The sequence below is a fragment of the Dioscorea cayenensis genome, chromosome 18 (genome assembly GCF_009730915.1).
Source record: "Dioscorea cayenensis subsp. rotundata cultivar TDr96_F1 chromosome 18, TDr96_F1_v2_PseudoChromosome.rev07_lg8_w22 25.fasta, whole genome shotgun sequence".
In the NCBI taxonomy this organism is placed as follows: Eukaryota; Viridiplantae; Streptophyta; class Magnoliopsida; order Dioscoreales; family Dioscoreaceae; genus Dioscorea; species Dioscorea cayenensis.
The window spans coordinates 10,337,894-10,352,159 of NC_052488.1; the positions used below are offsets into that span (position 1 = coordinate 10,337,894).

At 32.8% G+C, this 14,266-nt stretch overlaps 1 protein-coding gene across 1 annotated transcript; it reads right to left on the minus strand.

Annotated features, from left to right (window-relative positions):
* Positions 1–550: 550 nt before the first annotated feature.
* On the minus strand, positions 551–10,694 carry LOC120282779 (WD40 repeat-containing protein HOS15-like). The gene is made up of 14 exons (XM_039289626.1): positions 10,430–10,694; positions 9,922–10,067; positions 9,533–9,809; positions 9,069–9,163; positions 8,913–8,959; positions 6,666–6,810; positions 6,360–6,423; positions 4,790–4,945; positions 4,576–4,697; positions 3,689–3,763; positions 2,623–2,673; positions 2,460–2,533; positions 1,004–1,078; positions 551–893 (listed from the first exon to the last, which is right to left on the minus strand). Exons 1-14 carry the CDS (start codon positions 10,692–10,694, stop codon positions 653–655), a joined length of 1,833 nt encoding a protein of 610 aa, XP_039145560.1. The 3' UTR covers positions 551–652.
* Positions 10,695–14,266: the final 3,572 nt, after the last annotated feature.

A 14,266-nucleotide genomic window follows, 5' to 3' on the forward strand; every position in this document is an offset into this window, starting at 1 on the left:
TTTTCTTTATTCATATCTCATTCTTCTTCAATTCCATTCCTTGCAAACAAACAGCCCCTAAATGTCTTCAAGATGGAAGGAAGATGCCGATTTTGTTGCCCAACCTTCGAGCTCAACCAGAAAGAGGAAACAGTGGTGACAAAACAGTCTCCCAAAACTCCAGAAAGAGTAGATCAAACTAGAGGATTCGATTATTCAATTACTATAATAAGATGCATCCTCGATTTTTTTGGAGTCTTATATTAATATTCTGCAAGACTCCGATGAGGGCTTTTATCAGGCTAGGTATTTCGGCATACTTGTACCTGTGTCAGTCTAATAAGAAGTCACACTCACTTCTTTTACCAGGACAACACTTGCTTGTTCTATTTGAGCTTTTGATTTTTGTTTCCATTATGTTCTCTTTATACCTTCTGCCATTCTCCTACTAGTGGATGCTATGTTATTATGTAACTTTCTATTCTTTTTAATAAATATTGTTCATCAATTTTATTAAAATAAAATAAAATAAAATCTAATTACCAACTTCACAAAATAATAATAATAATAATAATAATAAGCTGCTAATATATATATGGAACAGTAGAATTCTTTAAACACTAAATGGCTTCTCAATGATGGTATGGAAAATATACAGAAGCTGAATGGCTTCTCAATGAGCGGAAGAATCATCTAAAGATAAACCAATCACACACACAGTGTCATTTTCAAAAACCCCTGCTAATTTGTTGCCTTCTCTATTCCAAGAAACAATATAAACCATAGATTCATAACAACTGCACAACCTCAAAATTGTCCCATTTTTAACTCTCCATACAAATAAAGTCTGATCATCTGCTCCGCTCGCCATTAACTCACCATCCGGGCTAAACTCTATTACAGTTACAGGTTCCCTGGTGCACAAAAAATAATATGAATACCATCAAAACATGCTTAGCCATGCATGATATGGATATACCAATGTCATCAATGTATCAATCAGAAAATTAAATGATCAGAGTACCTGTGGCCATCAAAGGTATAGAGGATATGCCATTGATTGCAATCCCATATTTTGACAGTTCCATCAGTGGAAGCACTGGCATTTGACAGAATCATAGAAAACCATCAAAGAAAAGACATGAAAATAAAGCAGGTATTAAAATATTTTGAAGTGATCACAGATGACTTATTCAACAACATGAAATGATTGATCCTTCAAAACAGTACAACATATGAAACTATATGAATTTCGAAGTAGAAGACTTATGTGCAAATTTCGATTACAAATATCTCATAGAAAAAGTCCACAACTTTCTTCTGCTTTTGATCCATAATAATTGTTGCTTATGGATTTATTCAATGTGAAACTATTACGGAGACACCGAACAAGTCAAGCCATAGAGATCATCATGCACAGTATAATTATATCGGATATTTGGTACAATACAAGAAATATGGCTATATAAAGGCTGATTACCAAAATGCTTGGATGTCCATCTATTAATTTCCTACAACTTTATAAATATTAGCATTCCCTATATTGACTAAGATCCAAGTAACCATGGGCCAAACCAGGTCAGGTATGCTTTTAGCAACTCTGGTTTTGTGCTCAATCATGATTTCTGATCAGCTTTTCGGCTGCAGGTAGTCAGTCATACAAGACATGCATGTTTGGCCTAATAATGGTGATAAGAAAATTCAATTAAAACTCATTAAATCAAACATAATAAGCTGCATGCCACTGCATCATTGTGGAGTAAATATGACAGTTTAAGAGGCAAGGCCTGTAAATATTACAATGGACGGCAGATATGGATAGTAATTAACATCACAGTTCAGTTGAGTGAAAGTAGCACTTCGAAGAAGAGATGGGAAATCAAAGAAAGAGTGAATTGGATGGTGAACAACTTAATAGATACAATGACAAAAGGCATCCGAAAGCTGCCATGATTTTGGCAAACCCTCTACATTTTGGACTTCTATGTAATCAAACATTGGAATCATAAAACTAGACTGAAACATCCAACAAAGAAACAGAAAGGTGACTGACTATAAGTGCTCAAGGCACTGAATTATTATATTTACACCTCTTGAAAAAAAAACATGAAAACAAAATTACATTGGACAGAAATAGAAGTTTGAGTTAATCCACAGAATTGACAAATGAATTTTCAGCAGGCCCTTCACAATACAGAAAGATGTGGCTTCGAAAATGACAACCACAAAGATCACACACAGCTTCACTTTCTTCTATTATTTTTGAGATTTTTCACAATGATCTTTAATGTTAATTAAATAAATTTTAGACAAGTGCTAGGTATGTATAGAAATCATGGAATAGAACCATGTCAATCATTGAATTAAATTCCACTGAATAACTTAGCAGTCATCTTAACAAAGCATACAACACACAATTAAGACATGAGCCAAACAGTAGGGTATAATGATAAGAATGCCCCACAAAAAAGGAATTGTACCTTGCTAACAATAACTGCTTATCGGGGTTGTCGGTGCCTGGGCCAGTAGGGCTCCATTTAATACTGCATACACTCTGGAAATGCAGCTAAATAAATACTTCCAGTACAATCATTCAGAAATAAAATATTTAAAAATAAATAAAGGTCAAGAATAACTGCAAACCGGACTGTGCATCAGATTGTGTAGACTTCGCCTCTGATTGAAGGTCCAAATCTGGGAAACAAAATCATAAAAACTTCCGAAATGTGGCCCTTGAATACCTTATTTTATGCCCCCCACACCAATCCCCCACCCCCATCCCAAACATCCCAAACAACCCAAACAAAAGAAAAAATAACAATGGCAGTTATATGAATAGCTTTTGCACTTAATACTGTAATCTTTGAGAGCTAAAAATAGCCGCATTATCCTTGTGTATGGGAGATTAAACATAAGCGGAGAAAAGAAAAGAAAACTAAATATAAAAGCATAGTCTAATCCACCAGGTTCTCCTACTGTGAGCTTTGAGAGCTAAAAATAGCCGCATTATCCTTGTGTATGGGAGCTTGCATCATTCACACCCTCTTCTTAATTAAATACATATATAGCAAGAATAAAGACATTCTCAATACCAGATCAAAACCTGGGAAAATTAGGGTATGAGCTTCAGCATAATGCAGCAGAATGGGTAGAGGTTAAACCTCAGCCTGCCTAAATCTATGCCAAGAACAGATAACTTCCAAAGCCAAAAGTAATACCAGATCTTAGAAAATATTTAACATCTTTGCAAATAAAACAACTATGAAATACTGAAATTGCATATAAACACTTGTTTCCCTTTTTAAAACACCACTCCAATTCTTAAGTTTGGTGCACATGTAAATTCCTGTTGCCTACTATCATTAAAAGCTATTGCTTGATCATCATCATATTATTTATAACTAAACTCCAAGCCATAAAAAGGTTTGAGTATAGTTAACTTTCAAGGAAATGCAACTTTGAAGTTCTGCAATGTATAATGTATAATGGCAAGATTTTCCTCTCTACATTTTTGCATATAAAGCAAACAGCAATAGATGGTTAACTTAACCCATGATTTTATGCTCAAACGCGACAGGTTCTATGTAAAAATATCAAAATTATACACCTTGACTGAGGTCCAACCACTGATTTCTTTGAAAACTGAAAATTCACAATCCCGAAAAATATGTAGAATAAATAAAATGCCACTTTGATAGAGAATGGTTACCTTTATAGCACCATCAATAGAGTATGAAGCCAAAAAAGTACCAGTAGGATCCCATTTGAAACCACCAATTACTTTCTGAAATTAAATCAACAATATAAGGCACACTTTTGAACAAGGATATAAACAGTGACCGGCACATAGGAGTATGAGCATTTGCAATTTTAAGTATTTATGAGTCCTATTACAGAATGATAACATGTGACTAAATGCCTAAAATTTTGTGAATGGTGTTATGTCTTTACAACATTGATACTTCTTTCAGCTGCAGCCAAAAGCACTACAAGCATATGATGTTATGTCTTTAGAGCATTAATACTTCTTTCAGCTGCAGCAAAAAAGCACTACTATCATAATATCAATGCATTTTGGTTTCAATTTGCATTTCACAAGAGAGAAAGGAGACAAGCTACATAACATAAATACTTTCACAACTTCTATCAAGGGTTCATTCAAATGAAGAATCACATCATTGGCCAACAACATTCAACGAATTGAAAATGTCATTCAGGAATGAGATGGCCTTGAGCCAGTTCGGCCAGAGAATCAGCCCCAATTTAACAAGCTAAAGAATGAGAATGAAGTGATCACACAAGTGATACATCCTGAAATATAGCAAAATAGTATGCAAGAAGTCAGTAGTTATTGTTCAGTTCAACACATCAAGATTATTTAAGACATTATCAAAGTTCCACAGTGCCAAATGGAAATAAAACCTACTTTGCTATCCAAATGACATTCAAGCATTGAGAACAGAAACATGAACACTGCTGATAAAAGATTCAAACAATCAACAAGGTAAAGGTAGATGACAGATCAGCCATGAACAGTTATAAATTAGGAATGGCTGATAAAATTGTTACTGTTTTATATTATTTGTTTATTGAAACCTGATGTCCAAAAAAAGTTTTGATTGGCAGACGCTCTCCGACATTGAAAACATAAATTCTCTGGTTCTCTGACAATAATGCAAATGAAGTATCATTTCTCCATGCAACACCAAGCAATTGTTCTGCAAAAATTAATATTATGAGCATGATTGTGTTTATTGACTACTAAAACCAAAGAACAGAGTCTATCTTTAACAACTGAATCAACTAGCACCTGAATTAAATGCCAATTCTTGCTTAGACTCCCATTTATTAGTGTCCCAGACAATAACTTTGTAGTCAGAACTAACAGCAAGGAGAAAATCACCTTTCCTGTTCCATTCCAAAAAGAAGATGGAATCCTTATGTTTAAGTGTTTTCTTTAGTTCACCTGTGGCATAAATACCAACAAAAGATTATACAGCACTACCAAAAATAGGCAAATAGAGGCAGTTTGAGATGCAAATGAGAAACATAGCTTAATGTTTAGGATGCTTGGACACAAATATTGCATAAATTAAATGAAAAAAAAAAATTGATGCTGAGCTTAGGTTTTAGCTTATTTTACTTAGTGTTGGAAGAATCACGGTGTTTATTCATGTTAAGGACTGAAGCCACTGAAATAATTTCATTTACAAATAAGTGTTCAAATAATAGTTGATAAACTCCCATTCAACATAAAAACAGCTATCGTTTGATTACATATAAAATGATTGACACTGTACTAAAAGAAAACTTTGACAAAAAGAAATACAAAATCAAGATCAATTATGCATTTGCCTTATTGCTACAGTTAAATGTACAGTATTCTATATCATGTCAGTTCATAATGATGTAGCTAAGTGTTTATTTTCTACTGAAGTAACTCCATTTAGTAGATTACAAGAAAATGTTCATGTATCTCCTTAGTTTCATCTCCATATAGATAATTTGTTCTTCAGACATGGGCAGCTTTTCAGGAACCAATACCAGAGATTTTGCTGCAATAGCTGCCCTGAAAGAGAATGGTTCCGAAACAGAACGTCAAATGAAACTTGTTCTTTCTCTTATTTACTTATATCTAGAAATGAAGTTAGAGTATGCAACACTATGTCAGTGATATTGACACATTTAAGTATTTAATCTACTGACATGATAAACTATGAAAATATGTTTAGGAACCCCTTAGACAAGTGCGACACTTCGACAACCAATACAAGAGATTTCTGCTACAATAGTTGCCCTGAATAAAAATGATTTTCTAATACTTCATTCTGCCATTGCAAAATATTGCAGAGGAAAAAGATCTTTCATGTGAATACATTCTTGGCATCCTGTTGACACCATAGATTAAGAAAATCAACTCTTATTCTGGTTACTAGGGAATAAAAGCAACTATGAGAACTATTGCAGCAGTGAGCCAGCTCCAAGCCAAACATATGGAAAGAAAGGATACAAACAAGCAAGTCCCCACAAAGATCCCAAGAAAATTTGGTTTTTGCCCGGCACGAGGCTGGCACATTATGCAGCCATATTCCCTCAAGTACCAACCAATCTACGAGAGGTCATGGTAAGGAACTCTGACTGTGGGCTGAATGACTGGAATAAATGATGGGCATGGTTTGATACTATCGGTGCTTCTACATTGAAGTATTCAATAACCAAATGGGCAGGTTGTGATCAACATTTTGGATGATTTTGATGGAACAGGACCCTAAACAAAACTTTTCTATGAAAGTTACAATTACCCAAAATTCTAACCACATCTTTATCGCCAATTTAAATTTTTTTTAATTCAAATGTAACAAACACACAAAGCAACTAACCGTTCTTGCTCCAAATACTTATCTGCCCCTCAAAGGATCCTGTTGCAAGTAGCTCCCCTTCTCCCTGTATGATAGAAATTTCCAAAATTAAGTAGTTCACAGTAAATTCCCAAAAAACTACCGGGTGATAAGAACTCATATGTGGGTGATTCAATTCATCTAATGCCTTTCGTTCAATGATTTATGAAAAGTATAATGCTCTTTGCTCAAATGATGTAAAGAAATTACTTGATTCATATGGATAATAGCAGAATGTTTATTAAAATTAGAAGAACAGGGGATCCATCAGAAGAAATTGTAACTCACATTCCAAGCAAGATTGGTGATCGACCCATTTTGCCCATCGGTTTTAGCATTATAATCATTTAGAACATACACACTTAGAAGTGAACTATGCATACTAGAGATGTCATCCGAAATTTTCCATATTCGTGCAGCTGAACTAAAATACCTGCCAGTTTCAAACCAAAACTTATATGCTATAAACAATATAATCAAAACGGAAACGCCTTTAACATGCTTATCTGAATGATAGATAAAATATTATTAGATGAAAACATCATTAGCTTAGTTATGAAAGTCATAAGCAGCTAAATCCCATCACATCTTGAAGAAACCCAAAAAATATGTAGCCAAATGGCTCAATTTAAACTTATGTCAACTTCAAATTCAAGTTACAGGCTAATCCTAGCAATTTAGATACAACGGCACACACAATTTATACAGCAGTTCATGCATTTTAAAATGTCAAAGTCGAAAGTAAGATTTTTATTTACACGTTAAGTTCAAAATGAAAGCAACTGAAGTAAAATTTCATTATTTAAAGTTATGCATGAACCGTTTAGATCTGTGATTATGGTTATGGTGTTGAAGGTTTCAATTTCATTATCAATATTAAATTTGTACAAGTTTTAGTTTTTAAAACAATGCAATTAACAAAATCAAACCAAGACTACCTGCTTAATCCTCCATGAGTACACTGTGAACAAGCTAAAATCAGCAAACATACAAAAACTAGCATTCCCAATTTGTCAGGATTATTAATGCACCCTCAAATCAGATTTGGCTCATAGAAGAAGTTCAGTGAGAGAAATAATTTAGGGAACTGAGAGAATAGAGGAAATGATAAGAAAATCTATAAACAACGATTTGTTAAGCACCGTGGCCCCATCTATTGCTTGTCACACTGACTTCAATGAATGCAAAATGATAAAAGGAATTATCTCTTTTCTATTCTAGACTCATATGAATATGAGGCAAAAAAGAAGTGATTTCCCTTGTTCTTTTTTCTAGAATCCTATCACAGGAAAGACACTAATTCCATGATCTACTCAAACCAAAATTCTAAATTTCAAATGCCATATTTTGCACCAATATCATAGACTTAAAAGATAGGTATTAAGCACATCAAATAAATTCTAAAATGTCGAAAACTTGCATGCTTTGCTAGGACCCCAAACATGCAAAAAATGACGGAATGTGCAAGAAAAAACTGGATTAATGGACATCAAGGGAAATACTTTAAGCTATGAAAATGGTAAGCAATACTGTACAAAATGGCTTGCAAGAAGTCACTGTTAACATTAAAATACCAGATCAAGGCATCAACAGACACAGGTACAGGTAGGCCATAAGTCCATTTGTTCTAGAGATAAACTAACTATAGGAGATACTCAACCAGCATTGCAATCACTTACATTTTTTTTTTTTAAATTTAAGGAAGAAAAACTTGGAAAGACTTTCAAGACAGTAATCTACATTCAGGCTCAATTCTTAAGACTAAAAAGTGTAAACATTAAGGTAAAATAAGGGCCTCCTATTAATATATGTTAACATCAACTGGCATAAGTAGATCATATGTCCACTTATTCTAGAGTTTCAATTATGGGAAATGCCTAAAAAGAATCATAGGCATTTACAGTCTTGGAGACAACAAATATTTGCAACAAATATCCAAGTTATTTGCAACAAATATCCAAGTTATTTGCAACAAATTTCCAAGTTGGCAGTATACTGTGTTGTCTATTCATAAGTAAACTGATTCAGGATCTATGCCTAGTCAGATTAGTGAAACAAACAAGAGAATGTTCAAATAACTAGACTGCATTGATGACAGCTGTAGATCAAGAATCAGACACCCTTTGTATATTATAAAGTGAATAGGTTGCTTGCACCAAGATGGGAAAGGTTCTCAGTCTAATTGTATACTTGCTACAAATTCAATCAAATGTAACTTCAGGAGTCTTAACATAATTCAAAAGAAAGGAATCAGTTGCCTAACTTGTTGAATAGCATGGGCAATGGCATAAGATAAATTATCTACAGGGTTACTGAAAAGGCAGTGCAAAATTAAAGGAAGGTATTTACTGATAAATCTTACAAATCAGCTAGTGGAATTGAGAGGATAGCAAATAAAAACTAAATGCAGATGTCAATATGATAAAGAGCACTGGTAAAGGAGTTTTGATCAATCCAAAGAGTCAACATAAGATAAAAATTCAATCTTGTATAAGTTCTAATTGAGTTGAGCAAATTGAGAGGAGCTGCACACACCCAATTGCCAGAAGAGAATCTGTTGGACTCCAAGCACAGGAAGCAACCTAAAGCAGGAAAAATTAAAAGCCTAATAAAGTTCCTTGAAAAAAGAAAAATTAGAGTTCACAACACAATTTTTTGAGGAATATTATTGCGAAGTTTCATTGATCAAACCTGTAAACCATGTCCTTCAAAAACATATACATTTGAGTCAGACACTTGATGAGTCATTGATGGCAAGCTAGGGGTATGAGCTATTAATGGAGGTCCTATTAAAGGTACAAAGAGGTGATAATAGTCATTCAAAAGAATGTGCAAATGGGACATTAGTGATGCACATATTAGTCAAGATTAATGATGCTACAATATTTAAAAGTGCATGCAAGTCTAAAGAAAAAGTAGGACCAGAAAAAAGATGATATCTTGGTTAAAATGGCCTTAAGATAGAGAAGAAAAAAAACAATAATACATTCAAGGAAATAAATTTTGGTCAGATTTCCTCTTCAACAGTTTAATCAAGAAAGTTCTCATACAAAACAAGAATTAGAAATCCTCTGCAGTTAAGCGATGGCATATTCTGCGATATTTTTTTCTGGGTCTACAAGCTAGAATGAATAAGAAATGAAATATAATTTCACCTCCATGAACATCAACTTTACATTGGTCTTCCGAATGCATGGAAACCTGTTGCGTTCTCATATCCTGAACATGTTCTTTTTGCTTCCCTAATTTCTGTTTTTCACTTTCTTTCTCTTGGTCTGATACACCACAGTAAATATCTTTTCCACCATCATCATCCTTCTTCTTAGCATTTTCCTTCCTATCTTTTATGATTTTTGATAAGCTGTCCACATTATTTGTGATAATATCCAGCGGATCAAGGCGACAACACTCAACAAAAGAATTCACATCACTCTGGCCATATTAAAAAAAAATAAAAACCCAAACCTTGAGATAAACAGATGTCAGTTTTAACATTTTAGACAAACTTCAAACTTATAAGGTGCAAGGATACAGGTTTACCCACAGCAAGCACATTTGCCTTCAGTTGTGTATATCGAAAACCTTTGCGTACAAATGAAGGAAGAGCACCCTTGTTAATGATACTTCTATCAATAGGAATATCCTCAATCTCCGCCTCAATCCCAAAATTAAACGCAGCATGTTCGAAACCTGACCAACCAAGATTTTGTAAATTCATTATCCAAAATCATGGAAAAAATAAATAATCCATGCAAACAAAGCTCACAAGAGAAAATCTTACTCATCACCTATATAATCAATCAAAACACCATAATTAGCAAAACAAGAAGGGGATAATAGAACCAAATCCACCAGCCAAACCATTGGACATCAAGAAACCCAAGAAATTCAAATTCACCAACCATGCATACATCTGATGAAAATCCAAACCCGAGAGATCGAATAATCATCAAAGGTACAGAAAAAACAAACACACATTTCAAGAAAAACCCTTGGTCATCAACAAGAACATCAAAAAAGAATCCGAGAACTCAAATTAAATCAAACAAGACCTTTTTCCTGAAAATATTGGAAGATGAGGGCATTGAGCTGATCGTCCGTGAGATCGCTGAGGATATCATTGTTGGGGAACGAGATCAACCTGGAAAAAGGCCGACAATTGAAGCGAGGAACCGGAGGAATTGAGACTGCTGTATCATGATCATCGGAGCCGGAGCCGGAGCCGGAGCCGGAGCCGGAGCCGGAGGCGGCGGCGGCGGCGGCGGACCCGGCGCCGGTTTGCCGGGGCGAATCGCGTTTCCCTTGGGTTTCAATCATGGGGGGCCTTCTCCTTTGACTTTGATGGAGTGATTCGTGACCGATTCTATTGTGTAACTCGGAAATGGATCGCTGACTCGGTGGTCATTATATTTATTTATTTTTATAAAACCTATATATATATATATATATTAGAAAAAATGCGGGAAACGGCAAGTAAATTCGATGTATACAGCTCATGAATAAATTATGAGACGTAACAAATGGCTATTGGTTATTTTTTATTTTTATTTCTTTTGAAAAAAATAACTTTTGGGGGCCTTTGATTATTAATTTCAAAATATGGATCCTTGGCTTTTTCTAGATGCCTTATGAGGCTTTTTGTTTTATTCTTGTAATATCAACATTGTTATTATTATTATTTTCTTTTTTTTTTAGTTTTATTATCCTTCTTTCTTATTTTGTTCTTCATATGTTATTTTTCTTCTAGTTATTCTTAGTCTTTCTGTTCTTGAATATATTATTCTTATTGTTGTTTTTCTATTTCTCTTCTTACATTTAAATATTTATTTATGCTTTTTTACTTCTTTTTATATCATATTTGTTATAACTAAATATTTCTTCTCATTTTTGTTTTTGCTTTCCTTTCAAATCCTACTAAATTAAATTTACTTTTCTCACTACTTCAATCTAATTGCTTAGATAAATTCATCTAATTGTTTAATTTAATCTTTTGCAACTTGGCCAAGGACACTTGACAGTCCATCCTTCTTGTCTCCTCTCCTATGCCAACCCCACCACTTGCACCAACACCATCACGCACTTCTACATCAGTTTTGCTGCCAGCCTGATAGTGAACATCATCTTCACTATCACACAGACATTTGATTTCAAGAGCACATTTTGCAACTCTAATTAAAACCGACATGATACTCAAGTCTCCAAAGAAGACAAGGGATCGAATATTGCAGTGATTGACCTGATGGTGCTAGTAGATTCCAATGAATTGTTCCATATAATTAGCTCAAAATGAGGTTAATGGGGCGTTTGGTTGGATGTAGTTGAAAATGCAGTGGATTTGTATTTACAAATCCTTGTATTTGAAAATTCAGGAGAGTCAAATCCAGTGTTTGGTTTGATGTATTTATAATGGTGGATCACAGAATTTTGTGTTTGGTTGGAGAGATTTGTAAATTTGAAATTTGGAAAACTGGTTTGATGTAATAATTAATATAAATTATAAAATATATAGTTTATTTTATGTAAATATGAATTCAAATTTCAAATATTATGAATAATTAATATAATTAATATATACTTAATTTATTATAATAAAATATAATATATTAATTATTTATTAAAAATAATTAATATATTATAATATATCAATTATATACTATATTTTTTTAATATTAATTACACTATAATTATATTTTATTTAATATTTTTATAAAAATATAATTATAGTGTAGTTAATATTATGAGTAATTAATATCATTAATATATACTTAATTTATCATAATAAAAATATCATATATTAATTATTTATTAAAAATAATTAATATAATGTGTATTAAATTAATATATATAACCACCAAAAAATCATTTATCAAATTAATTAATTATATAATTTTATTTGTTTTATATTCTAACAAAAAATTCTAGTTTTTTTAAAAAAATAATTTTTAATTGAAAATCCAAATATCTGGATTTGGGAACTACATCCAATTTGGATGTAGTTCCAAATCCACCAAAAATCCAACTAAAGAGGATTTTGCAACTCAGGTTCTTTTTTTAAATCCACCTAACCAAAACAACTTACTTCAGGAATTTTGTAATTCCAACTCTGAGGAGTTTTAAATACTACCAAACAAACACCTCCTAAGTGATTTGAAAGTATTGAGATTTCTTGACCATAATGGAAAATGCGTAACAAGTCTGGAATTTAACCATGTTAGTTCTTCCAAACTTTTATTAATACATCCTAAAAAAGACTAAAGCCATTGAGATCTGTCAAACTGATAGGAGGAATGAAATTAGAAAAAAGATCATTTTTTTCTCAAAAAGAAAACAAGTTACAAATTTACCACCATAACTACATATATCCAATCTGAGATATCATCAAGCAATTGAAAATATGCTGAAAACTATAACTTGCTTAATATTAATATTAGTACCCTGCAAGAAACCGTCAAGTCTAACTAATCCAAATTCATGCTTGGATAAAACCATCTTCTTTCATTATCTTCAGAAAAAGTATCTTCTTCCCTTTGAAACATTAATTACTACGACAGCTCGTCATCATTACATTTGACATCCAATGGAAACCAATAAACATTATAATTGTCTCTGTAAAAAAAGGCATTGAGGAATGTCTGAAACTGTTCATCTACTAGAATCTTTTCGGTTTATTCTTCAAAAGAAAGGTTCAATTAGCTTAATGAGGTTAATCATATCATATTTTTTAAAATCACACCTGATAAATTATTTAATGATAAGTCAAGAAATTCTAACCATTATAATTCACTCATATTAAAAAGGATCTTAATGGATTTTAAATAAATGTAGGCTTCCTAAACCTATCAAACTTGCTAGCTCCTTGGGATTTCTCCTAATAAATCATTGTTGGAAAGATGAAACCTTTAGAATGGTTGTTATTGATCAGATAAACATTGTTTAGATTAACATGTTTAAATAAATGAGGCAATCTGTCTTTGATGTTACTAAGTGATAAATCAATTGCATGAAGCTTCAAACTATAATTTTAAAACCAAGCTATCATCCCATTTGAAATTCCTACATTGGACATATAAATGCCAAATGAGTTTTCCAACTTTTGAACCCAAGCAAGAAAACTTGATCCCATTTTATAAACATTCATCAAATTGTTATGCAATTTAGGCTGAGAACCCAAATTTAATCAAGTATTAAAAATAAATTCAATTGAAAATATGCCCAAATATTTTTATGTTATTGTAGTTAATAGACCAACCTCCTCCTCCTCCTCCTCCTTTTTCTTCTTCTTTTTCTTATTATTATTATTATTATTATTATTATTATTATTATTATTATTATTATTATTATTGTTAGGGTGAACTACCCAGATAGTCCCTAAACTATAAGTTGTTTCTATTTTGGTTACTGAACTTTAAAAAATTTCAATTACATCCCTAAACTATATATTTCCTTCGAATCAAGTCCTTCTGGCGAACTACATTAACTACAAACTGACGTGGCTCGCCACATCATTGGCAACTTTCTAGGTCAACTTGCCTGAAATATCACATGGCTTTCTTTCTTTTACCTTTACAGTGAAATTTTTTACTTTCCTAAACTTCTCACTTTCCCTTTCGTTCATCCACGAAGAACTTGATGATCATGGCGCTGGGTAAGAGACCGAGTAATCGCTAGAGTGGTGACATGGAGGAGAATAATATTGAGGTAGGTGCCTTTTCTCGAAGGCCATCCCCTTCTCTTTCCCTGCCCTAGAATAACCTTGGTGTTTGATTTTAGTATTGATTTATGTAAAGTTGTTTTGAAAACTTGCAAGAACAAGGTGAAGTGTAATCTAAACCGATAGAGAAGAATCTAAACTTGAAGAAAGATAGCTTAGGCTTTGAAATTATTTGTAA